This window comes from Toxotes jaculatrix, chromosome 4 (assembly GCF_017976425.1).
Source record: "Toxotes jaculatrix isolate fToxJac2 chromosome 4, fToxJac2.pri, whole genome shotgun sequence".
Taxonomy (NCBI): domain Eukaryota; kingdom Metazoa; phylum Chordata; class Actinopteri; family Toxotidae; genus Toxotes; species Toxotes jaculatrix.
The window spans coordinates 16,872,936-16,900,133 of NC_054397.1; the positions used below are offsets into that span (position 1 = coordinate 16,872,936).

Consider the following 27,198-nt stretch of genomic DNA (forward strand, 5'->3'; position numbering starts at 1 on the left):
ACCACAATTAACTGCATAACATGACTTGACTTGACTCTGCTTTTGCTCCTATTTTAGTGCTTATGCAACAACAGATTATGCCACAGAACCAGAGAAACACTTTTTCTCTGGTTTAAGAAGGTGCCATGGTATCTACACTGTTGGTCTGTGTGCTATGCAGAGGACATAGACTATGATCACCTTTCACTAAGGCCATTATGAGCTGTGTGAGACTGTTTGCCTGTCCTGAAGTGAGCTGCAGGAAGCTGCCTTATATGTGTAGTGGTGTAACAACAGACTGTGCCCTGTGGCTGCAAAAATGAACCAACAGGATGACGAGTGCATGAAAACACACAGTCATTCACAGTCAGAGTCATTGCATTAACGTTTTAACAGTAGTATATGTACCCATAATGCTAACTCTGTGTGTGTGTGTGTGTGTGTGTGTGTGTGTGTGTGTGTGTGTGTGTGTGTGTGTGTGTGTGTGTGTGTGTGTGTGTGTGTGTGTGTGTGTGTGTGTGTGTGTGTGTGTGTGCGTGTGTGCGCGTGTGCGTCCTTGTTCTATATCATTCAAGCTGTAACATGCCGCCCCTACATTTCTATCTACCTATCTTTGATGTGTGACAGATTTGAGCAGGAGGACCAGGGCTCGGGGTAATGACAGGGCTTGAAAAGAAACTTTACACCACAGCAGGGAAAAAAACACACAACAATAGTCCACGCCTCCCTCCACCTCTCTACTGTGCAGCCTTCTCTCTTTTCTGGAGATCTTTTTCTTTCTCTGTCTGCTCTCTTTGACCATATATGGTAGGATATTAAACCAAAAGCTCATTGGTGGATGGGATGTGAAAGTGCAGGTATACATTTGCCCTTGTTTGGGATTTGTTGTTGTAATGCACTTAGTTCATGTCTCCTTTGCTTTGGTAAATATAAGTCAGTCTTTAATTTGTTTTTACAGATAGAACACAACATTAGGGAACAAGAAACACTGCTGGAGACTATACTACATAATTTTTTTTTTTTGCACTGTCACTGCACCCGCTGACATGTAACTATAAAACCACTGAAACATAAATATAAATCCATATTCCAGGCAGCAGTCTTACATGTTGGATTTGTCCAATTCTCTCCAGTTATGTGGGTTTTTCTCATATTTCCACCTTGGGACACATCAGCAGTGCCACACCCCTGCTCCTGTTGCAGGTACAGACGGGGCTCTGCATTCCTACACACACACACACACACACACACACACACACACACACACACACACACACACACACACACACACACACACACAAAATAATCTGACCAGATGCCATACTATAAAATCACTGTCTCACTCGCAATAAGGAACCTATCTCAACATACTCCCTCCGTTTGTAGCAGGTGAAGCTGTTGATCATTTATCAAAATCTTTCAAAATAAGAGTAGAATCGCTTATATTAAAGTCTGATAAAGTTTATCATTGAGCAAATCTTGTTAAGTCAAATCAGAAACATTTAGACTGTACACATCAGACTAGGCCTCCAGATATATCTAAAATTAAACTATGAAGATAAGATTTATTTGTAAGCTATGTGCAGATATTTCTTCTGAATAGCACTGTTTTCATTATAAACCGTTAATTGATTGACTATACTGAAAAATTGCAAGTTGCCAGAGCCCAAGGTGAGTCTCCATATTGTTTGTTTTGTATATAAAACAGTGACCACAGTCCATCCTACGGCCAACACGCCCTCTGCCCTTTCTGTGCATTCAGTACTCACAACACACATGCACCAAATTAAAAAAACAAAAACAAAAAAAAAACAATGCAGAGAACATTTTCTGAGTGATGTCCCATAAAAAAGCTGCATGTCAGCAGCTGATTATTAAAGTTTTGTGTTCAAAATCATTGATCACGTTATCGCAACATTGATCATAAATGCACAGTGTGCCCCCACCCCCTTTGCGTTATACTACGTTTCTTTGTGACATTTAATTTCTTTAATAATAAATGAATGTACTTGTTTTAAAGGTCCACCATACGCGAATCTGAATCGCAAGCAGTGACAGCTCCGAACTCCAGGTTTTTACGTGGAGCTCTTGAACGCAACACACGCACCGTGTGGGCGTCTGTGAGGTGGTGGTTGGGCGAAGGGTGAGGGGGGGGGGGGGGGGGCAGGTTACTTACCTGCGAAAAATAAAAGTGGGCGGATCAATGAAAGGTGCAGACCGACCGTCCGTCCGCGCAGAGCCACGCCTGAGCAGCTGGACCGCATGACGGAGCAGAGACGCTCAGCTGAAGAGAGAAGGCTTCTTCCTGAGCAGCTTCTTGTTTTGTGAACCGACTGTGGTCGAACAGGACTTCGCTGCTGCAGACACGGACACGGAAAGACGACCCGAGCTCACCGACAGTGCCTGCAGCTGAAAACCAGGTGAGTCCTCATCGCTCTGCCTTTTCCCCCACCCCGCCTGTTGGTTTTATTTGTGTTTTCAGCGGATGGAAGTGATTATGAGCGAACGCGAAATTGAGATTTTAGAGTTTAGTGAAGAAGAAAAAAAAGTCAGCCTAGTTTGAGAAGCTTTATAGGTAGAAATTAACTGTGTTTGTTCAAGATGAGTAATGTGGCGCACCTGGCCAGGTGTTCCCATCAGGCTGAGGAGCCCTTTAAGCCGGCGCATGCCCAATAATCACCGGGTTGACTCAGAAAATGGATTTATTTATATTATATGTTGTTCATAATGTATAATATTGAACCGTTTAATTGGCCTGTTTGATTACTATGACATGAATTTACAGCTAACAGCACCTCTCTGTGATACTCACAAGACAAACATCCTCCTTCTGCCCAAACAGCTTGAAAAAAAAAAACCCAGCTTGTTCTCTAAATTAAAAGTTGAATAAATTCTATTGTTTTGTTTACCTGTGTGGGCAGAAGTTTAATCTTGCGTTTCAGGACAACTTGTATGTTTCCTTTATTTACCAGGAAATAATAACAATATGCTCAGTGATACCAGCACCTTAACAGGACAGGAAAAACAGGCCTCCCACCTCCGTGGTATGAAAATTCATGTTTTCATCTCAGGAATTCACTGTTTTGACTTTATCTTATGTCTGTCGTATTTGGCTTGTTTGGATCATGCAGTGTGGATTGTCTCATTGTTTGTCAGGTGGTTTGCATGAGAAGAGCCCTTTTTATTTTCGTAACACAAACTGCACACACCCTTCTGCTGTGTGTGTGTGTGTCTACCCTCAGGGTACAGAATTGACATGCACTCACTGAAGAGGATTTGTCTTTATGGTTTTGATGAGGAGGTTATGTCTGTCCTGAGTTCTCATCATGATCTTTTCAGAATGTTTCAGCCTGGGCATATTTTTACTCATGACTTGTGAAAATGGTTTGCTGATAAGAACGTGATCTTCCTCTTTTGGTTCAGCTCGGAAATTAAACATCTCTGCAGCTACATCTGGAGACATATAAAAAAAAAAAAAAAAAAAGAAACACACCCACTTCACTTTGTATACGTAAAGTATTCACATTCACATGTTCAGCTCACTGTGTCTACCTGTCCTGCCCCACCCTAAAATCCGAATGTTTAAGAAATCATCTCCTTGTTTATTGCGCTCATACTTTGACTAATGCCTGATGTCAGTGGTACAACATTGTCCATCTCTTATCAGTCGCTCACCCCACCGGCCCCTGTGTCAGAGGCACAGGCTGCAGATGGCAGGGCCCGTGCTCTCTGCGTTAGGTAAGAGCCATGGGAGCCCAGATAAAGCCGGGATTGACTGACAGCCAAGAACAGGAGAGCAGAGATGCTGTTGAAAACGTGCACGATAAGACCGAGGAACACAAGAGACGTGGATTAAACGGGCCCACGCAGACAATAGGAATGCATCTGCAGCGACTGTAAAGCGAGGTTAACAAGGTGAGGGGATCTGGAGTGAGTCTGTCTCCAGACTAGTCCTCACATGTTGATGCTCACTTAAGATTTCATCCTGACCTCAGCAGGGGTTTGACTGGATGAAAGGGAATGTGATGGATGTTCTGCTGCTCGTTTCCTTTTTGAATTACTGTTGTTTGCTCTGGATTCAAAGGGACAAGAATTGATACAGTGGAGTGGACATGAAGATTGAAGTAGTTGGTTTTGTCATTGTGAGCCACAGTGTCAAAATGTGCAGAGGCAGAGTTTGTGCAACTTCCTGAGGAAGTTAGCCCATGGATAGCTTCTAGCAGTGAAGCCACACACATGTGAATGTCACAAGTTTTCTGTGAGGGCTCAGTGTGTAATCATTTTGTGTGTGTGTGTGTGTGTGTTTTTTTTTTTTGGAAATATATATTTATATATTAATGATGAATTCATGCCCTCATCTACTTACTGTAAATACCAGATGCTCTGCTCAGTTTTGCACTTTGCAGGATGTTTGGTGCTACACGATAAAACCAGGAGAAATGTCGGCGTGTTCCTCTTCCTCCCCCACTGATCTTCAAGAGTCTGAGCACATAATGAACTTAAGAGAGACACAGATGACACCTTGTGCACTGATCCCTTTATCCCTCACTCTATAAACACACACACACTCTTGTGTGTCTTTATCTCTCCACACAAACGCACACACACACACATACATACATACATATGCTCTGCAGTTTTTTTTCATCATCCCCCCCCCCCCCCCACCTGAGAGGAGGCGGCTGCTCTGAATGACCTCTACTGTACAAACATTCATATAGAAACATTTATATAAGTTTATTTTAAATAAATAAAATAAATGTATTTTTTTTTTCTCCCTCTGTAAAAAGGTTTCTGGGAGTTTTTCCTCATCTGAGCAGCAGGTGTAAGGACAGAGGGTGTGTACAGCTGCTGTACAGGCTCTAAAGTCCATTGAGGCAAATCTGTGATTTTGAGTTAGATGGATGAAAGTGACTTGTGTGAATCCTTTAGGACTGAAGAGTGACGGCCTATAAAAAATGTATAGGCCCGAATGTTGTTGCAGCTTAGTGATATTTATGAGGCACATTATTGACTGTGCAGGAACATGTCATTGATTCATATTTCCAGAGGCATTAACTTCAGTTGTCTAGTTTATTTGAGGAGGTTTTTACAGCCATACACCTCCAGTGTGTTTGTTATAAGTGATCACCTTTGCTTCTCTGTTCCCTTAGTCTAGTGGTTCCCGACATAGAGGTCGCAAGATAAATCTGAGCGTCCACAAGATGATAGGAATAAGATAAGAAAGAAAAGACAGAAAACAATTCTCACACACATCTTGAGAAATACTAGATTGTTAATCAGACAATCCATGGAGGGAGCATCACTCTTTGGTTGAACGGCTCTCAACTCAATTTATTTTATTGGTTTATTGAATCAACCTGGAACCTGTGGATAAGGAGTCACGAGCAAACATTGCTTTGTTTTTAAAGGGTCAAAAGCTGAAATGGTTGGCAACCACTGTCTTAATCTTAACAGAAACAGATAAATAAAACGAGCTTATCCCGTAAACAGCATATTTAAGATGCTGCTGGTGAAAGCAGAATCCAGGTGTTGAATTTCATCTATTTTCATTTTTTCTAATGAGGCTCTGAGCTTCTCTCCCGGGTGTGGTTGGAGGAGTAATGACATTTCTCTCTCTGCCCAGACTTGCTCCTGACATTCCTCCCTGCCTCTGTGGCGGCAAAGCATCCCTCCACTGACCTTTATCAGGACTTTTACCTAACTTTACGCAACCTGAGGCTTTTAATGCACAGATCCAGCCTCTTTATCCCAAAGCAGAATATATAATGGCTGCACATTTATTACTTCTGGAGGAAATTGCGGATGTCGAAGGGGAAAGGTTGTGGATAATGAGCAGTGGGAGAAGGAGTCGGGAATTTGTGGAATTCTGTGTAATGAGCTGGTGAGGAAGGAATGTGGGCCGCACGGGGAATAAAGGATGGACAGGTAGAAGAAGAGAGGGGGTCGCACTGTAGAGCTCAGCTGAAAAGTGACTAATTGTTTTGTCTGACTGTGTTGAGCCTCAGGTCATAAATTACCTGGATTCTTCCTGCTGCATTAACATCAGTATTGTGAGGTTTCGCCTCTTCTCTCACCATGTTTTCTACATTGGTCTGTTTTGGAGAGCTTTAGTGCACAGTTAGGTTTATAGGTCACAGGTAAAGAATTTGCATGCCCATAATAACAGTGAAACATCATGAAGGAACAGCTGTTTCAGAGGTAATGCGCCCAAACCTGTGCCGTACCTTCCCGTTACCTCCTGACGGTGCAGTAAATTGAATCGCCTTGAAGAGTGTTGTTCGAGTGTGTGAGCTTGTGTCAGCGCACACACACCAGTTAAATATTGATGTGAAATGTTTTAGTCAAATGTCAGAGCTCAGAGCCATTACACAAACAACACATGGAACTATTATCACACTTGATGAGTGACAGTTGTATGACAAGCAGTAATAACAGAGTCTGTTATAAAGGTTTCCAGACACGCAAAGGGTTCTTTAGTTGCATTAAGCTGAGAAGTGTTCGCAATTTTTTGCGTCCTTTCTGTATGTGAGTGGAAAGTGCGCAAAATCTTTACAATATACTGCGGCGCAAACACTATATGAGAGTCACAGTTGAACTAACACCTCTCTGATAGTGTCAGCAGCTCAAAAACTGGAGTTAAAGTTAATAACTCGACACTAATGCTACACAGTCCTGCAAATACTATATTCTTAACTATTTCAATGATAGAAATATTTATAATTTTTTTTTTTAATGAATGTTTTGGGGCTATTATTCACTTGCAACACTAGAGAGATGTCATGTGTCACTGAAACCGGTTTTAAAGAATACCTGAGTCCTGATTCTTGCACAAGAATAAAAGGATTTTGTGCAACAAAGACATTTACAAAATGTTTGTGACTTAGAGTCATGACTACTTGAACTTATCATGATGCTCTTGTACCATCTGTGGTTTTTACGCCATCAGATTTTGGAGGAGCACTGAGGGTTCACAGTTAAATACTTAAGGCTTTTCGGCCACAACTATAGGGCACTTGACAACATATTGCAAAATAATATCAAATATCAAAAAGCAGAGAATAACTTCTTTCTGGTTCATCTAAATATGTAACTGTAGATGTCAAATTGGGAAATTGAATTTTTCTTTTTTGGTCTTGGTCTTCATTTGTGGTGTTGTTTGGATGTTTTTAAGTTTTATTTGTGAGATAGTCTGTGGTTTTTAATTTATTGTGAGTGCTTGTGGCCTCTGGCTTGATAGTTGGTGATTGATTGGAATGGAAGATCTGTAATTTCCGTGTTTTTTTTTTTTTTTTTATGGATGAATAAATTGAACATTTGCATTTGATGAAGGATAAATTACATTTGTTGGTGAAGTGGTGAAAAATCTGTTGTACAAAGAATCCAAAAAGGGTAGAGAATGTGATTCAGAAATGGCCGTGAATCCGAAATGGGCGTGGCAGATACTGATGGCCAATAATGAAACATCTTCCTCTCCTTCACACCAGAGTGAAGTGATTTTATAAAGTGTGATGTGGCAAAGCTTTCTGCATGAAATCTGTAATGTTCTTTCTTGACCCATGAAAGATTTCAATTTGAAATCCTGCCAGCGAGTCCAGATTTCTCTGTCTCTGTGTGTAATACGGTGTCTAAATGTCAAATCTGGTTTAAAAAGCTTTCTCGCTCTGTCCTAAAGCTACCATGACGGACGCAGACAAGTTCCTGTATGGGGACCGCAGCGCGATTAACAACCCCCTCGCCCAGGCCGACTGGGCCTCCAAGAAGCTGGTGTGGATCCCGTCTGAGAAGCTGGGCTTCGAGGCCGGATCCGTCAAAGAGGAGCATGGAGACGAGTGTGTGGTGGAGCTGACGGACTCTGGCAAGAAGGTGAAGTCCTTAACTGGAAAGCAACCTGCATTTTCATTTGTTGCTCTCTTGATTACTTAAAGTCTTAAGTAAATTGTTAAAGTTTAGTTCAAACAAGTAATAAATATGTTTCTTTTATCTGTCTTGTCTCTGTAAATCTCAGGTGAAGGTAAACAAGGATGACATTCAGAAGATGAACCCACCCAAGTTCAGCAAGGTGGAGGACATGGCGGAGCTCACCTGCCTGAACGAGGCCTCTGTGCTGCACAACCTCAAGGAGAGATACTACTCTGGACTCATCTATGTGAGTTTGGGCGGATGCATGTGTTTATGTAGCAGCACACACAAATGCGTATTTGCACAGAATCTCATGTAACGGATCTGTCTTCGTGGCACTGTTATTGTGTGCGCTCAATGGGTTGATGCTCCTCTGTGACAGTAACTATCTGTCTTATCCAGACGTACTCTGGTCTCTTCTGTGTGGTGGTCAACCCATACAAGTACCTGCCCATCTACACGGAGGACATAGTGAACATGTACAAGGGCAAGAAGAGACACGAGATGCCCCCTCACATCTACGCCATCACAGACACTGCCTACAGGAGCATGATGCAGGGTACTACAGTCGTATTTTTGTAAAGAAAAACACTGTGCTTGACAGTATTAGACATTATGTGCTATAATACATATAAGGTACGAAGACTAGGAGTGTGAATACTTTGACGTGTACATGGTTTTAGGGCTGCAACTGATTATTTACACCATCAGTGGATAAAGTAATTATTTGAACCAGAACTTTTCTTTTTTTCTTTCTCTTCCTCTAACAGATCGTGAGGACCAGTCGATCCTTTGCACGTAGGTCACTCCCAGTAATCTGGTTTTAAAGAAACAAGCAGCTATTTCTTCAGTGATGAGCCTTTTTTGCCCAAATTTGATTCCTCTACAATATGTCATTTATTGGTTTTAGGGTCGAGCTTTCAAGATCCTACAGCCCTGTGTCAAATTTCATTGTGCAACCGAGCCACATTTTTCTTGAGAAAACAATCCATCTTAATTTGGTTGAGCTTCTGGGGCTTCACATGGTCTTTATCAGCAGATACTTTAAGTCCAGCTCTCATTGAATTGTAGATATTTAAATGACCTTTGTTTTCCTCAGTGCTTGCAGGACTTCTCAAACATGTTAAGAGATTCAAAGTTCATTCTTGTCCTTGAAAACCTTTTTATTTATTGCTTTATATATATATATACACACACACACACACACACACACACACACACACACACACACACACACACACACTGATGTGTATTATGTGTCTAAATCTTTGCATATATATTGTGTTTTTCTACAGAGGGGAGTCAGGAGCAGGAAAAACGGAAAACACAAAGAAAGTCATTCAGTATCTTGCCCACGTTGCCTCATCTTTCAAATCCAAGAAAGATCAGGTCAGTAAAGTCCTACTGTTTTTTTTGTTCTTTTTAATTCCCCCCTTACTCTGTGATTCTTCGTCCACAGATTTGTAAAAACCATTATGGAGCTCCACCCTACCCCAAGCCCACCCCCTGCGTTTTTTCCTCTCCTGACGTTCCCTGCTCTTTCCTGCCTCCCTGTTCCTCCCCTTGTTTGTAGATTTCCATGTTAGTCCATCTCTGTAATGTTGTCTACCTGAGCGACGATTGAACATTCCTCTTTCAGGCCTCGACGTGTCTGCCTCACCTCCCTGAAGTGCCTTGAAGTAAAGCAGAACGCTGATGTGTGTGTATGTGTGTGTATGTGTGTGTGTGTGTGCGCGTGTGTGCGCGTGTGTGCTTCTTTATGTACCAGTTGTTTCACAAGATGATACATGATTCATTAATGCTTTCCTAATAATTCATCAGGTGACACCAGGTTTCCTCAGACGTTGGTAACTTGTGTGCTGAAGTTTATATCAAGTGTATTGATCTTTTTTCCTTTTTCACCTCTTCTCCAGGGCAGTGCAGTGTTGTCACATGTGAGTTCATCTCTCTCTGGCTCCAAAAGCATGGTGTCTGACTGTTTGTGCACATGCACTACTCTACTAACAGGAAACATTTTTATTGTTTGTATTGTGTGGGGGTCAAAGGAAATGCATCAAATTACCTGCTAACCTGGGTCTATTCAGAGTAACTGAATCCACCTACCTCTAATTATCAAACACATTTTTTTTTTCATCTTTCCCCCTGTTCCCAGTCGTTATACTAAGCTAAGCTAAGCGGCTGCTAACTTTAGCCTCATATTTACTGTACAAACCTGAGAGTGGTCAATTTTCTCACCCCCTGCCAAGAAAGTGAATAAGTGCATTTCCCGACATGTCAAAACTGTTTTTTTTATTTTGTTTTTTGTTTTTTTTTTAAACTAAGAATAAACATTAAAAAGAGTTCTGTTTTTAAAAAATGAATTGGATTGATCCTGTTAAAATACAAAAACAAGTTTTCAATTAATAACCTCAGTTAATAAGGACCTGAGGCAGGTTCAGAGAATAAAGAGATGCGTCTGTTCAAAGATGATTTCCCTTGAGGCAGTGACCTGCCTTGAAAAACATCAGAACTGTTCAGCAGCAACCTTATCTGATATTTGACTCAAACGTTGAGCTACACCTTGGTGTTTATGCCTAGTTTACAGCTGTATTGGGTGAAGTTGTCTCACTCCACCCAGCAGCTATGTCATTGTTATGTAGTAGTATGTACTGTATGAGGTGTAACACTTGAGGTGTTACAGTGCTCTCCTGCATTTCCTTTGGGGGATCTTGGCTAACCTGTCTGTGTGCTTCTTGTGTCCTCTTGTTTTCGCGTGCATGGACAGGGATGGTCTTACAGGGTGTTTGTGCCTGAGTAGGCTTGCTGTGCTGCGGGAATGTGTGTTGGAATGTGCAGGATTCAGTTTTTGCACGCGTGTGACTGATTAGGGAAATGATAGCTTCCCCTGAGGTAATTCTTTTGAATACACAGCCTGAATTGTTTTTAATAAGCTCAGCGAGTCATTGCACATAGCTTACGTTTGTGTTTGCCGATGAAAGATGTTCAGCGCTGCAAGAAAATGCATGATTTGAAAGTTGTGCTTGCTTGATCAGTGTCCAGCTCAGAGTCATGATAAAGGATCATTGGAGTCTATAGAGTGCTCTGATACTGTCTCCTCTCCATCAGGGAGAACTGGAGAAACAGCTGCTGCAAGCAAACCCCATCCTGGAGGCCTTCGGCAACGCAAAAACCGTCAAGAACGATAACTCCTCAAGATTTGTAAGAATAAGTTCAAGCTCCTGAAAACTTTGTTTGCAGCCTTACATTTTGTCTAAATAACTAATAATTAAAATTTTGTCTGATAAACAACTATCAAAATAAAGGTGGAATGAACATCATTATGTATTAAATATAAGTTTAAAAACCCATCCCCAGTACAAAACAGAGAAGAACACATAGAAAAGCACGCATACAGACATCTTTAAAATGAAATGACCAATGTTGTTTTACGTTTACTAGATTATTTTGTGTTCAGTACTCATTGTAGGAATCTGACTGAGAAATGTTGTTTATTGTTTTTTTTTGCACAAAGGTTTTATGGCTGTATATCAAAATGTTTGATTTGTTTTCTCTTTTCAGGGAAAGTTTATCAGGATCAACTTTGATGTCAATGGATACATTGTTGGAGCCAACATTGAAACTTGTATCTTTTAATATATATATTGTTTTTTTTTTAAATCCTCTTATTTTGCTTGGTTTCCCCAGGGCAAAAATGAGCTACATGTTAAAAGTATTAAAATGGTTTTGACATAAGGTTGTTCTATAAGACAGGGGTCATGCAGGTGTAAGTGCAACATTAGGGCCCTCACAAGTTTAGCTGTTAATTGTGCTTTGTGGTGCATGTTACCATAGAAATTTGAAATGAATCACCTTACCACAAAGTAGTTGCTACACAGACAGTCTGGGGCCTTCGCTTAGTTGGCCATGCTCTTGCACTGCATTTTAAACATGCTGTTGTTCTGCTGCAGTTGCACACTTGTGTGTCCTTGACCAAAATGTTTACAGATCTGCTGGAGAAGTCTCGAGCCATCAGACAAGCTAAAGAGGAGAGGAGCTTCCATGTTTTCTACTACATGCTGACAGGAGCAGGGGACAAGCTGCGCTGTGAGCACCGAAATCATTTTATTACAGCGTCAACACACAGAACTGGGCTTTGTGAAAGAGAGCTGAAGCTGAAAGTTGCACATTAGTGGCTGTATTGATAGCTGAACGTAATTTGCAGTTTGAGAGCCATGACACTTAGGAAGCAGGAGTCCTTGAGAAACTTAAATATATTTAGTATAAATGCATTTGAAGTAGCTGATGTAGGCCGTTACGATTGAGGTTCCCTTTTCTCAGTCCAGTAATTACAGTGGCTGAAACGCAGTTGTGTTGCACAGCAACACCTCAAGTCAGCTGCGTTTAAGCCACGTAGAGCTGAGCAGTCCCATGTGAATGCAAGACCCAAGTCCGCTTTACCGAAACACTATTAAAATGATCCGTTCTCAATAAATAATCATCTCGTCTTTTTCACCATCTAGCTGAGTTGTGTCTGGAGGATTACAGCAAGTACCGTTTCCTGTCAAATGGAAACGTTACGATCCCTGGCCAGCAGGACAAGGACATGTTCGTTGAGACCATGGACGCCTTTCAGATCATGAGCATCCCAGAAGAGGAAAGAATTGGTAGCTGTCATTTTATTTATTTATTTAGTTTTTACTTGTTTCTAGGGCTGTGAGTAACTGTTTATTTTTATTACCACTTAAAGGTTCCCTGTGGAGTTTTAGACCTCTTGTAGCATTGCTTTAGCATGTTGCTTTAACATAGAGCATAGAGCATTTAACATGAGCAGCACTGCCAGCAAAGGCATGGAGGAAGCTAACCGAATCTAGCACGAGTGTAGTTAATAAATCAGCTATGCAGATGTTTTATGAGGAAGGAAATGAAATCAGCACTTTGGGTAGAGTGCAAGGATACGTATGTGTTATTGTTATTTTCTACCTCTTTATTTTCAGTTATCAGAATAGTTCTGTTTATTGATAAATTTGGTTGTAAATTCTATTAAAGTGGCTGGACTAACATTCTGAAATATTGTCAAACAAAATGGAGGAGCTTTTAAGAACTTTTAAGGAGTGCTTTTTTAAAGCTCTTATTGTACAGAATTCACCATGTGAATTACTTCCTCCACAGCAGACACTGACCTCTTCTGTTTTTTGGTCAGGTCTGTTGAAGGTAGTGTCGGCTGTGCTGCAGCTGGGGAACATGACCTTTAAGAAGGAGCGTAACTCTGACCAGGCCTCCATGCCTGACGACACTGGTACACACATTTACACAGACACACACTCATCATCATCATCACCATCATTTCCTGTCTCAATCCCTTAAGCCTTCCTAATTCACCCATTATCCACCTTTTGGTCCTCCTTTGTGCCCCCCCCACCCTCATGTTTCACCCACAGCTGCCCAGAAAGTGTGCCACCTGCTGGGCATCAATGTGACGGATTTCACCCGAGCGATCCTGTCTCCCAGAATCAAGGTAGGCATAACAATCAGCACATGAAGAGATTCCTTTAGGTCTTGTCTGGACGTTAAAAGATATTTTTAACTGTTTTTTAAACTTTTGTTTCAGCCTGGTGCTTGGTTTCTGTTTCTTAGACTAAATAAAGAAGATGCAGTATGACTCTGGAGCATTTCCTTTTTCCAGGTTGGCAGGGACTATGTCCAGAAGGCCCAGACTCAGGAGCAGGCTGAGTTTGCTGTTGAGGCTCTGGCCAAAGCCTCTTATGAGAGGATGTTCCGGTGGCTGGTGTTGAGAATCAATAAAGCTCTGGACAAGACCAAGAGACAGGGAGCCTCCTTCATTGGCATCCTGGACATCGCTGGATTTGAGATCTTTGAGGTAAGGCATTCAGGATTTGACAGATCGACCGTTATGAATCGTAACTGTATTTATATGTGTAATAACAGACAGAGCCCTCTGCTGGGGCTGTTTGGGCTCAACCCCTCTGTTTCTGTGTGTTTGTATCAGCAAAGCAGGAATCTGTTTAATGCTACTTTCACTATCACCCACAGTTTCTTTAAAAAAGTTACAGCTGTGCTGATCTGGCATTTCCTTTGTGCTTTGTACTACAAAAAAACCTGCTTAGAATTAGTTTCTAGTATGGATTTGGGACACACAGAGTGAACTTACACTGTAGAAACCCCATCACACATAGCATGGTCCCTGCCTGATGAGGCAGGGACCATGAATGCCCATACCTGCAGCCCCACCGCTCTGCAGACAAGGAGGTCTCCTGTGTCTCCTGCCCTCTCTCCTGAGAGTGTACAGAGCATGTTTGCCACCACTGATGTGGAAATACTACTAATAATAATAATAATAATGCTACAGGAAGATTAAGCTGTGCTCTCTTAAAAGTCTCGTGAACATTATTAGCCCTTGTCAGAGCACTCTAGCTGCTGTGACAAACTGTGGCAGGACAGTTAGTACACGACTAGTTGGTGTATAGAAGTTCCTTATTTTGATCTGACAGTGCAACCGCATTTTTTTTCTGATTCTCTCTTGCAGCTGAATTCATTTGAGCAGCTGTGTATCAACTACACCAATGAGAAGTTGCAGCAGCTCTTCAACCACACCATGTTCATCCTGGAGCAGGAGGAGTACCAGAGGGAGGGCATCGAGTGGAGCTTCATCGACTTCGGCCTGGACCTGCAGCCCTGCATCGACCTCATTGAAAAACCTGTAAGATGAGTCCCAGCTATTACATGTAGCCGCACATTGATTATAAAACCGATCAGGATTCGGTTAAACTGCAAACAGTCATGTGTCCTTCTGTTTGTTTTTCCACCGTCCATTAAAGGCTGGTCCACCAGGCATCCTGGCTCTGCTGGATGAAGAGTGCTGGTTCCCCAAAGCCACAGACAAGAGCTTTGTAGAGAAGGTGGTTCAGGAGCAGGGAACACACCCCAAGTTCCAGAAACCCAAGAAACTCAAGGACGATGCTGATTTCTGCATTATGCACTACGCTGGAAAGGTCATTGATGATACTTTTGTTTTTGATGTTGAAATTGTCTTTAAATCATTTTTGATCATTTTGTTTGGATTTTAACACCTTGAACATGTACGTTTACTGTGAAAACACACTAAAGCAGCAATGGAAATATTCAAAGTGCAAGTACTTTCAAAAAAAAAAGAGAGAGATTTGGCACTAACACACTGCTCTGGCTAAACAAAGTACACTCCATTTGGCTCAGAGAGGAACTTCTTTACAAATTACGTGTCTCACACACTGACATATACTGTGCTTCAGAATAAGAAGGAACATGAAGGCATTAACTTAAAGAGACAATGGTTTGGTGCAGTTCCTCATTATAAATGTAGCTCTCCTCTGATGCAGGTGGACTACAAAGCAGATGAGTGGCTGATGAAAAACATGGATCCTCTGAATGAGTGTGTTGCCACTTTGCTCAACCAGTCTACAGATAAATTTACTGCTGATCTGTGGAGAGACAGTAAGTGGTGCAACTGAATTTATCCAACATCTGCTGTAAAACATCTTTTGGAAATGTCACCTTGCAAAAGAAAATGTTCAGTTTAGTTTATTGGAAAAGCAGCGTTTCAACACTGCACACATCTCCAACAAACTTGGTGCTGACAGTGTGCAGGAATTTAACAGGATCTTTCAACAGGATTTCATTTTTCTATGCAACACTTAAATAGCCCTCAATTTATTGCTAGAAAAATGTCAATATTAGAATGAACATACGTATATTCTACGTATGTGACATTCAAGCATGTTTTTATTGTCAGAAATTAAAATAGATTTTGTCAATAAAACACACTGACAAAATTGTTTTCTACCTTTTCCATGTCAGTGGACCGTATTGTGGGCCTGGATAAGGTGGCAGGAATGTCAGACTCCATGCACGGTGCGTTCAAAACCCGTAAGGGCATGTTCCGCACCGTGGGGCAGCTATACAAGGAGCAGCTGAGTAACCTCATGGCCACACTCAGGAACACCAACCCTAACTTCGTCCGCTGCATCATCCCCAACCACGAGAAGAAGGTACAGAACAAGTGCTCAGCATTACAGCTGCTGCAGAAATCGTTATAGGTTAAACTACAAGTGATGGAAAATGAAATTTAATGAACTACTAATGTGCACAGGTTTCTGAATGAGACAGAAAATTAACTGTGTCAAAGAAGAAAAATGCAAGATTTACGGGTCTTGAATGATGGGAATCTTTGCTCTTTCAGTCACAGAAACAAAAGGAAAATGTTCTTTTTTTAAGTCTGGAAATCTAGTGGTAAAAAAAAAACTATTTGTATTTGTTTCTTCCTCCAGGCTGGTAAACTGGAGCCTCATCTGGTTCTGGACCAGCTGAAGTGTAATGGAGTCCTGGAGGGAATTCGTATCTGCAGACAGGGCTTCCCCAACCGCATCGTCTTCCAGGAATTCAGACAGAGGTAAGAAACGGCAGAAGTTATTTCTACAAACTGGTGTTGCTTTCAATTTTATCATGAAAGAGACTTAAACATCATAAGCAACTTCTCAGTTTTTTCCCTTTCACTTTACACCCTTCTAAAGTAATCAACCTCCCCTCAGAACAGTTTCAGACAAAACATAAAATCAACATATATTGTCATCTGACTAAGCCAATGAAGATCCCCATCCCTGTCTAAACATCACATCCCACTCAGAACAAACACAATAAGGAAGAACAGAGAATGTGCCTGTCCATAATCTGTGTTTTAGAAGAAACATTACTTCTTCAGTACTTTAATTTTGCTTGTCTGTCTCTCAGGTATGAAATTCTCACTCCAAACGCTATTCCGAAGGGCTTTATGGATGGCAAGCAAGCTTGCGTGCTCATGGTAATTACATTTAATCAGTTTTAGAAGTAAACGGTTTATCAGAAGAGGGAAAAGTTGGTACTCTTGACCTTGGTCACTGAGTCACTTCTCTCTCTGTCAGATCAAAGCTTTGGAGCTGGACCCCAACCTGTACCGCATCGGTCAGAGTAAAGTGTTCTTCAGAGCCGGGGTCCTGGCCCACCTGGAGGAGGAGAGGGACATGAAGATCACTGATGTGATCATCAGCTTCCAGGCCTGGTGCAGAGGATATGTGGCCCGCAAGTATGTAGAATCGAGTCATTTAACTCATAACACTGAGAATATTTTTATCAGTCAACATCTGGACAAATAGGAAACAAAATGACAAATATGTTATTTATGTTTCGTTTTTTTGTTTTTTTAATTTAACTCCAGAGCTTTTGCCAAGAGACAGCAGCAGTTGACAGCCATGAAAGTTATCCAGAGAAACTGTGCAGCTTACCTCAAACTCAGGAACTGGCAGTGGTGGAGGCTTTTCACCAAGGTAAGAGATTAATGAAGGTGGTTTTTCATTGGGTTCTATCTTTAATTATTCATGACAGTTTTGTTGTGCTCCAAAAGGTAAAGCTATGCACAGCAACTTTTCAATATTTATGGGTCACCAAGTCAGCTCTCACATCAAATTGAATCCTTAGGTGTAGCAAACAAGTCTAAGTCAAGTTGCAATTTTCTCCACGTCTAAGTCTCAAGTCTGTAGTTCTGGATTCAGGTTAGCAGATTTTTTTATGTCATTTGTGAAGTATTGACATCTCAGTTGCACATCTGTCGAGCACTCACATTTCATTATACTGTGGCACCGCTGTGAAGAAAATAAGGAAAAGGAAAAAAGAATCAGATTTTGGCTCAGACTTCATCACCCTGAGGAAGTCCAAACATCTCCCTCTGTTTTTATTTTTTTCCTCTAGGTGAAGCCTCTGCTGCAAGTGACTCGGCAGGAGGAGGAGATGCTGGCCAAAGAAGAGGAGCTGGTCAAGGTGAAGGAGAGACAACTGCAGGCTGAGGAGCAACTCAAAGAGTATGAAGCCAAGCAGCAACAGGTAAGAGTCAGTGTAACAGTGGAGTAAACTTAATCTAGTTTTATGTTAAATTTTGAAAAAGTAGACTAATTTATTTGTAGATTTTATTTGATTGCGGTAGCATTCAAATCTGTCACTAATACATGCGTCATTACGACAACATGATGCAGATGCATGATGCAAATCATCGAGCCTCACTCTGACTTTAACACCCCCCGCCCCCCAGTTGAATGCTGAGAAGTTAGCTCTTCAAGAGCAGCTCCAGGCAGAGACGGAGCTGTGTGCAGAGGCCGAGGAGATGAGAGCCCGTCTGGCCACCAGGAAGCAGGAGCTGGAGGATATCCTGCACGACCTAGAGTCTCGGCTGGAGGAGGAGGAGGAGAGAGTCACCCAGATGAACACAGAGAGAAAAAAGATGCAGCAGAACATCACGGTCAGTACAGTCCTATGGGATGCAGAATGAAAATACTTATAAATACAAAGGCAGGGCTCTTTTTTTTTTTAATGCATTAATATCTCACATTTTTAACGGTGTTCATGCAGGATCTGGAGCAACAGCTGGACGAGGAGGAAGCAGCCAGACAGAAGCTTCAGATGGAGAAAGTCACCACGGACGCCAAGCTGAAGAAGCTGGAGGAGGACGTCATGGTGCTGGACGACCAGAACAGCAAGCTCAACAAGGTCTGCAGCACTGATCAATTCAGAATCCAAAGGATATTTCTGTAACTCTGAAATATTCAGGAACAAGTGCATCATAAACAAAATATTTGCACCTTGGAAAACAAGTACATTTTTTCCTTGTTGTTATGTAACCACAGGAGAAGAAACTGATGGAGGAGAGGATCTCAGAGTTCACCACCAACTTGGCTGAGGAGGAAGAGAAGTCCAAAAGTTTGCAGAAACTTAAGAATAAACATGAGGCCATGATCACAGACCTGGAAGGCAAGTATCTGTTGTTTACATTATCGCTGTGTTTTGTTTTTGTTTTTTAATTATTAGACCGACTGCGTAACATGCTATTCATAGTCTTTATAAGCTCATGTGAGTGTTTCTTACCAACACGGCCCTTTTTTTGATCCTGTTTTAAGCATTTTATAATTACTGTAGCAGGCAATCACACATGAAATTGTTAAGTTCCAACTTTTAAGTTTTTGTGTCTTTTCTTGTACAGATCGTCTAAGAAAAGAGGAGAAAGTGCGACAGGAGTTGGAGAAGAACCGTCGTAAGCTTGAGGGAGACTCCACTGAGCTCCACGACCAGATCGCGGACCTGCAGGCCCAGATCGCTGAACTCCGAGCTCAGCTGGCCAAGAAAGAGGAGGAACTGCTCGCTGCCCTGGCCAGGTTGGAGTCATATTCAGGCTTTTAATTCTAAAATAACATTTCAGTGGAAAAATCACTGTGTCAAATTGCAGGATACAAAGGTTGTATTAAAAATCAAAGGACTGAGATGACTGACCACGTTGTCATTTGCACTTTAAACGGAACTTGTTTGTTCCCCTTAAATTATTCTCACTTCCAAGAACATTCACACAGACTACCTGTCCATCAGTCTCATTCTTCCTCTCCCCCTCCTCAACTCCAGGATCGAGGAGGAGGCTGCAGCCAAGAACACCGCCCAGAAGAAGATCAGGGAGCTGGAGGCCCAGATCTCGGAGCTCCAGGAGGATCTAGAGCTGGAGAGACAGGCGCGCTCCAAGGCTGAGAAACACCGCAGGGACCTGGGAGAGGAGCTGGAGGCCCTCAAGACTGAGCTGGAGGACACTTTGGACTCCACCGCAGCACAGCAGGAGCTGAGGTAGCATTCAGTGCCGTATGTATGTATGTATGCCAGATGTACGCTGAAAAAATCAGTCGACAGAATCCATGGAGAAGTTCTAAATCTCAAAGTATTTGATTTTTTTTCACCAACTGACATTGTATGAATCTGCATTTGCATTTGATGTGATCAAAAGCAACAAAATTCATCCTCAGTGGACCATAAGTGTTTGTACCAAATTTTAAATTCCTCCTCTGTCCTCTTCTCACGTCTTTTTTTGTTTATTTACATTTCCTTCCCAGGACAAAGCGTGAGACGGAGGTCGCCCAGCTGAAGAAGACGCTGGACGAAGAGGCCAAGATCCACGAGCAGCAGATGGCTGACATGAGACAAAAACACAATCAGGCATTTGAAGAGCTCAATGAACAGCTGGAACAGGCCAAAAGGGTAACCAGTGTTGTGCTCAGAAGAGAAAGATGCTAATGCTTAAAAAAAAAACCATCTGAACAATACCGGTAACATGTCTCAGTAAATGTCTCATGTGTTCCGCTCCCGCAGAACAAGGTGTCAGTGGAGAAAGCCAAGCAGGCACTGGAGAGTGAGTGGAACGAGCTGCAGATCGAGCTGAAGACTCTGACACAAGGCAAAGGAGAGTCTGAGCACCGTCGCAAGAAGGCCGAAACCCAGGTCCAAGAACTGCAGGTCAAATATGGAGAGAGTGAGCGCCAGAGGCAGGAGCTGGCCGACAAGATGACCAAGATGCAGGTACAGACAGAGATGCATCTGAGAGGTGGTTTACAGGGTGGAGGATTGTGTGAGCGTTTATACAGAGACGACGTGGTGTTTGAAATAAGGGATGTTTGTGAGGAAATTTCTGTCAGCGTACATGGAGAGGCTGATTAAACTCCATCTGTGATCCATTGCTTCTTTCTGTCTGGTGTCTAGTCTGAGCTAGACCATGTAAACAGCCTCCTGAGTGAAGCAGAGGGCAAGAACATCAAATCCAGCAAGGACCTTTCTTCTGTAGAGTCTCAGCTGCAGGATGCACAGGTACGAATACAAATGCATGCACGCGTTATTAACACGACTGTTAATACTTGTTTCTTTTAATATCTAACACATTCTCCTTTGTTTTTTAAGTTAAAATGTGAAAATAAATTAGTAGTTCCAGCTTTTCCATTGTTAGAATTTGTTTTTTTTTCCTTTCTGCAAATGTAATTTAAAAAAAAAAGAAAAAAAAGCAACACAATACCTGTGACACACCTTGACAACATGTAAATATCCACTAACCACCCAGTTAGCTGAATTTGCAGCAAAAATCACTCTCCTTCTGACAATCTTCACACAGACATTTGATATTTTTAAATATAATTTTCAATATCTTTGTCCATTGCAGGTAAACTTCTAAGATGCTTACAATCCTTATAAATTCAAATCTTTTCTTCAGCATCAAAGTAACCCAGTCATAGTTTTTGTACATCCATGGTAACACTGCAAACAATAGCTAACTTCCTATAGCTTCCAACAGCTAATTTGGCATGACTTTTCATGGGTCAAATTTGTTTGTTTTTTTTCCCCCTCTACTCTGAACTCCAGGAGTTGCTCCAGGAGGAGACTCGTCAGAAGCTCTCTCTCTCCACCCGGCTGAGGCAGCTGGAGAACGAGCAGAACAGCCTGCGGGAGGTGCTGGAGGAGGAGGAAGAGGGCAAGAAGAACGTGGAGAAGCAAGTTGCCACTCTGCAGGCCCAGGTTTGTCCACAGTGTCATGCCTAAACAGAGCCCTTGTCTTTGGATAACTGTAGGACATCTCCCTATTGCACTGTAGCTTTGATTCATTTGTCAAGATTCAACAATGCTGTTCAGTTTTCCCACATTTCATTCCAGCCCTTTTGATTCCCTCTCTTTTCTTTTCTTCAGCTGGCAGAGATGAAGAAGAAGCTGGAACAGGAGGCCATATCCCTGGAGGGGGCCGAGGAGGGCCGCAAGCGAGTCCAGCGGGAAGTGGACAGCATGATGCAGCAGCTGGAGGAGAAGACGGCAGCGTACGACAAACTGGACAAGACAAAGACCCGTCTACAGCAGGAGCTGGATGACCTTTTGGTGGACCAGGACCACCTGAGGCAGATCGTCTCCAACTTGGAGAAGAAGCAGAAGAAGTTTGACCAGGTATTGTGTCAACAGGATATTTTGTGCACAGAGCGAAGAATCAGAATGCACAAAAAAAGTTGATAACACTATATTTTAGGGTTATAGACACATTCAGGAGTGGCAACAATGGATGTGTTGTTTCTTTTGTTGCACAAGACAATATAGCCACCTCAGTTTAAAAAAAAAAAAAAAATACCTTTTTAGTGAAAATGCCATTTAATGCAAGCATTAACCAGCCTGCCTTACCTTGGTGTTAAATGTGAGCAAATAGTCAGCTGTCTTTAAATGTCACATGGATCTCCTGAGAGCAATATAAGGATGTGGCTGCTATAATAATTTAACAACCAATACAAGCCATATGAGCACAGGGTTTCTCAAGTTTATACGTATTGTTCAAAGTGAAAATTCTTCTACTTTTATTGGAAAAATATATTGTCGGGAAGCTGAAAACATGGCTGTTTTTCTTAGATCATCAAAAATTTATGTTTTTGCAAACACATTGTTTTTCATTAATCAGTGTTGTGTAGATTCTTCACAGGCTTTACTGACCAGATCTTCTCCTTTCCTTAGATGCTGGCAGAGGAGAAAACTATTTCTACTCAGTATGCTGAGGAGCGCGACAAGGCTGAGGCTGAAGCCAGGGAGAAGGAAACGCGAGCACTGACTCTGGCTCGCGAGCTGGAGGCCATGACTGACCTGAAGAACGAATTGGACCGGGCAAATAAAGTGCTCAAAGCTGAGATGGAAGATTTAGTCTCCTCCAAGGATGATGCCGGCAAGAGTGTAAGAGAAAACACTTTTGTGGTGCATGCTGAAATGTGAGCATTGATCCTCTTCATTACCTTAAAAAAAATTGATATGTACAATGCAACGTCCTTATCCACAGGTTCATGAGCTGGAGAGGTCAAAGCGTGCCATGGAGCAGCAGCTGGAGGAGATGAGAGTTCAGCTGGAGGAGCTGGAGGATGAGCTGCAGGCCACAGAAGACGCCAAACTGCGTCTGGAGGTTAACATGCAGGCCATGAAGGCCCAGTTTGAGCGAGACCTGCAGGGCAGAGATGAGCAGGGAGAGGAGAGGAGGAAACAGCTGGTTAAACAGGTACGAGAGAGGAACTGAAAATGTCTGGCATGCACAGTTTTAAATTGTATGCACATTGGTTTGCAAGAAAATGCTGAGTTATGATTTGATTCTCCTTCAGGTGCGTGAGATGGAGATCGAGCTGGAAGATGAACGTCGGCAGCGTTCTCAGGCCCTCTCATCTAAGAAGAAGCTGGAGCAAGACCTGGTAGAACTTGAAGTCCAGATTGATGCTGCCAACAAGGGCCGTGACGAGGCCCTCAAACAGCTGAAGAAACTCCAGGTAAAATAAACATGTATGCACACACATACACACGTGGAAACCTTAAGTCAAAGATGGACTGGTTTCCCTGGACCATCCGTAAGGGAATCACAAGTATGACCTGAAAATCAATGTGAATTGAAATGAAAACAAATACACATACCAGTAATTTAAATGACAGTCTGGTTCTTTTTAAAGAATCTTTCTGTTTAGAAGTAAGCCGGCAGACTCATTGACTGTGTTTTTGTGGTCAGATACATTGATTGAAAACCCCCTACAGTGATAGTTGTCTAACCTCAGTACTCCTGTGTCCATGTCTGCTCTCCAGGCCCAGATGAAAGAGCAGATGAGAGAGCTGGAAGAACTGCGTTTGTCCAGAGATGAAGCTGTCAGTGGAGCCAAGGAGACTGAGAGGAAGCTCAAGACCATGGAGGCAGATGCCCTGCACCTCCAGGAGGTAAGATGTGATGGGAAAATCTAAAACCTGCCTGGAGACAGTAGCTGGTCTGGGCAGTTTCTTTTTGTCATAGAGGCATATTACAAGGAAAATTACAGGGTGACATAATTATGCAGAAATAAAACTAATACTATCTAATAAACCATGAGTACAAAGCTGAGATCTGACCTTTTCTGTGACCTTTCATCTTTGGGAGCTTGTCAGATTGAAAAATTGTGAGTAGCGTTCCAGTTGCTGTTTTTCTATCATTTGCTATCATTTTCCCTTTTATCATATTAGTGTATATAAGGGCGCTGGAACAAATTGCCACCTTTTTTACAGGTAACTGTCCCAGCGGCCGCCGAAGTCTTAATTTACTTGTACCTTCTGTGTCCCCCAGGATCTGGCCACTGCAGAGAGACTGAAGAGACAGGTCCAGACGGAGAGAGACGAGCTCCAGGATGAGATTAACAGCAGCAACACCAAAAAGTAGGAACCACACAGTTAGGAAACTTATAGAGTGTGTGTTTTCATAAATGAACTAAAGATGCAACCACACACTGTATTTATGCTGCTAAATGGTGTAAATGTTCAACTATTACAAACTTAGAATTCAACAAGTTTGTCTCTACACATTAACCATCACTTCTCTTCCTCATTTATTGTTATCAGTTCTCTGATGGCTGATGAGAAGAGGAGGCTGGAGGCTCGTATCGCTCAGCTGGAGGAAGATCTGGAGGAGGAGCAGCTCAACACTGAGATGGTCAACGACCGCTTGAAGAGAACCACGCTGCAGGTGAGGGCGCACAATATCTCAGATATGTTGAACGACTAAACAGATAAAAGAAAGAGCTATAGAAGCACAATTTTATGAAAGCAACGCCCTCAGAAAAAGACTTTTCAGTTACTCTCAGGTGAACTGTTGAGGGTTGCAGTGGAGAAACCACACCACCAACCGCAATGAGTATCAAATAAAATGTGAAAAAAGACACAACCAGCATGACTGAGATCAGTAGGTTACACCTATCTCCTTTGTGTGTGTGTTTGTGGCATTAGAGTGAGCAGTTGACCACAGAGCTGGCTGGAGAGCGCAGCAACTCCCAGCGGCTGGAGGGGGCTCGCTCCCAGCTGGATCGCCAGAACAAGGAGCTGAAACTGAAGCTGCAGGAGCTTGAGGGAACCATCAAGTCAAAGTATAAATCCTCTATTACCACCCTGGAGGCCAAGATCGCTCAGCTGGAAGAACAGCTGGACACTGAATCTAAGTGAGTGCCAGTGCAAGGGAAAGTTTCTCTGTTTGCTATGACTGCTCCATTTTTATTTTTTTTTTTTGCAAATCCTAGATCCTAGAATTTCTCACAGCAAGGTGATTTTCCTCCTCATTACAGGGAGCGCCAGCAGGCCTCCAGGCTGGTCAGACGGACAGAGAAGAAGCTGAAAGAGGTGTTGCTGCAGGTGGATGATGAGAGGCGCAACACAGAGCAATTCAAAGACCAAGTAAGTCTCATCCTAAACCCTTCTTTTACTTCTTAAATTCAAGATTGCCAAAGGACGTAGAGAGGAGTCTTTTTATGTGATTCTGACTGGAATCCTTGCTGATGTCCTGCATTGCTGTTTTTTGGCCCTTGTTCCTGCACTTGCTGTGTTTTCCACACTGAGCAAACCCTCTCTCTGCAGGCGGAGAAGACTAACAGTCGCATGCGTCAGTTGAAGCGTCAGCTGGAGGAGACAGAGGAGGAGCTGACACGAGCCAACGCCTACCGTAGGAAGCTGCAGAGAGAGCTTGATGATGCCGCAGAGTCAGCAGACGCCATGAACCGTGAAGTCAGCACTCTGAAGAGCAAGCTTAGGTAGGTTCTTTAACATTTACGTATCCAAAGGGCCTTAATTTTCATCTCACAGTTGAGAGTAGAGCATTCAGGATCCAGGGTGTTTGGAGGTAGAGGTATTCTGGGGACTAAATGCCAGGATGTCTCATCCTCTGCTGCTTTGACTTTGACCAATCTTTTTTAAAACCGTCACGTGGGTCCCTCAACTTCAGGGAACCCCAGTGCTTGTAAAATGTTTTTTTGGTTTAGATTATGATTACACACTTGATTACACAGTTTTAGTCTTTAATATCTTAATCAATACTGAGTGTCGTATCTTTCTTGTGTGTAGTATTTGTGCAGCATCTTATAGTGTTTAAACCAATATTTGTTTGTTTTAAAGACGTGGAGATTTACCTTTCAACATACGGCGTAGCACGAATCGCTCCGGCCTGGACAGTGATGAGGATGTGGATGTGCAGACTGAGACCTCTGAGCATCCAGCTGAGTGAGCAGAGGAGCACCAAGAGGGAAATAGTATGATGACCACAGTCAACATGCAGATATAGTAAAATATTAGCCATGCAAGCTATCAAGTGAGACTTTTTCTGAAAGGATTTAGCCTTTTATTCCCCATGACAATTTCTGATAGCCTTATTGTTACTTCCTATATAATGCATTTATATTTGGCCAAATAATCTTGTTCACCTCAGTGAGTTTTTCTACAGTCTTTACAAATTTTCTTCTATTTTTCTACTTAATGGGTATATTATAAAATATTGCTCTTCCAACAAGCCATTGCAGTTTTCAGATTTTGTACCATCATCGATAGTTTTGTTGATTGTATAATTTCTCACTGCTTTTACACTTTATTGGTTATTGGTGGTGGGTTGTCATGTAGTAGCTCTCACTGTACTATGTTTAGTGCTATGCTTTGCACAGCAGATGGGTTTCTAGCGGCACATTATCCTCTGAATGTTGAATCCTGGATATTCGATGCCAATATTTTAAGGCTATATTTTATAAAATGCCTTAAGTCAATAAATGAACAAAATATCAAATGCATTTCACTTCCTCGTCTCATGTGCGAATAAACTCAATTTGAAAAGTTCTAAGATTAAAGGATTGGTCTATATTTTTTCCAAGTCTATCTCAAATCAGTACTCACTTGTCCTTATGTACTTCACTGGTCACTGGAATAATCCCTCCTTTCCATACTGGCTGTGAAAAGATCCTTTGTGGACAGTGATTTCAGTCTAAGTAATGGGGGACAGTGAGAGAGATGCTGTATACACTGTTGGTCACCTTCTAGTTCAGACAAGCTATCCTCTTCTACAAATGAATCCAGGGAAACTCATAACTTCACACACTGTAGGATGATGTGGCCACGAGGAAAAGCTGAAACAGTGGTCATCATGCACAAAAATGGGGATATTAGGGATACTGGAATATTCAGGTGGTGTAGTCCTTAGTATTTATGTAGCATTTTTTCTAAACCAAGGTTACACAGTGCTTCACAGTTACAGTTACTGGGGTATTTGTATCACAGTATGTAAAGTGACTAAAACTCAAGTGCATTCATAACTTGAGCCATCTGCCAGTGTGTGTGCCTATAGATTTACTTGTATGTAATTAAAACAATGGTGGGACACATACCAAGATGTCAGAGGATTCATATGCATGGTATCACACTGGAAATCACACAAACATCTTACAATGGTTTTAAGACCCAAAGTGTTCAGCATTAAATAAGACATTGGGGGTCTCTTTGAGAACAAGGCTATAGCCTGTTTATCTTGAAGCTGAAATGTGACATAATGAAATAAAACACTCTATTATGATGTTATTTTGTCTTTATTTATTCAAATGATTATTGGGTCTTCATTAAAAAGAGGCATGTACAATTCTGATAGCTTTGAATGGTTTGTGATTGTAACAAACGCACATTAAAACTGAACCTTGA

The 27,198-nt window shown here is 42.1% G+C and overlaps 1 protein-coding gene across 2 annotated transcripts; it reads left to right on the forward strand.

Moving 5' to 3' along the window:
• The first annotated feature begins 2,189 nt into the window (after nucleotides 1-2,189).
• LOC121180871 (myosin-9-like) lies at nucleotides 2,190-26,346 on the forward strand. Of its 2 annotated transcripts, XM_041036547.1 has the most exons (43): nucleotides 2,195-2,399; nucleotides 7,655-7,845; nucleotides 7,988-8,128; nucleotides 8,284-8,440; nucleotides 8,652-8,679; nucleotides 9,177-9,270; nucleotides 9,795-9,815; nucleotides 10,987-11,079; nucleotides 11,440-11,503; nucleotides 11,866-11,964; nucleotides 12,381-12,524; nucleotides 13,061-13,156; nucleotides 13,299-13,375; nucleotides 13,544-13,738; nucleotides 14,405-14,578; nucleotides 14,697-14,870; nucleotides 15,234-15,348; nucleotides 15,712-15,902; nucleotides 16,182-16,303; nucleotides 16,642-16,711; nucleotides 16,812-16,972; nucleotides 17,105-17,213; nucleotides 17,635-17,766; nucleotides 17,972-18,178; nucleotides 18,289-18,426; nucleotides 18,564-18,687; nucleotides 18,917-19,088; nucleotides 19,330-19,542; nucleotides 19,806-19,950; nucleotides 20,062-20,268; nucleotides 20,449-20,553; nucleotides 21,100-21,252; nucleotides 21,421-21,669; nucleotides 22,222-22,434; nucleotides 22,538-22,750; nucleotides 22,851-23,012; nucleotides 23,320-23,448; nucleotides 23,828-23,916; nucleotides 24,100-24,223; nucleotides 24,484-24,692; nucleotides 24,816-24,924; nucleotides 25,105-25,277; nucleotides 25,639-26,346. In XM_041036547.1, the coding sequence occupies exons 2-43, from the start codon at nucleotides 7,660-7,662 to the stop codon at nucleotides 25,745-25,747; spliced, it is 5,886 nt and encodes a 1,961-aa protein (XP_040892481.1). In that variant the 5' UTR covers nucleotides 2,195-2,399; nucleotides 7,655-7,659; the 3' UTR covers nucleotides 25,748-26,346. The 2 variants fall into 2 exon arrangements, with proteins under 2 accessions (XP_040892482.1, XP_040892481.1); XM_041036548.1 differs by lacking the exons at nucleotides 23,828-23,916; nucleotides 24,100-24,223; nucleotides 24,484-24,692; nucleotides 24,816-24,924; nucleotides 25,105-25,277 and having other exon boundaries at nucleotides 2,190-2,399; nucleotides 23,320-23,363; nucleotides 25,764-26,346.
• The last annotated feature ends 852 nt before the right edge of the window (nucleotides 26,347-27,198 follow it).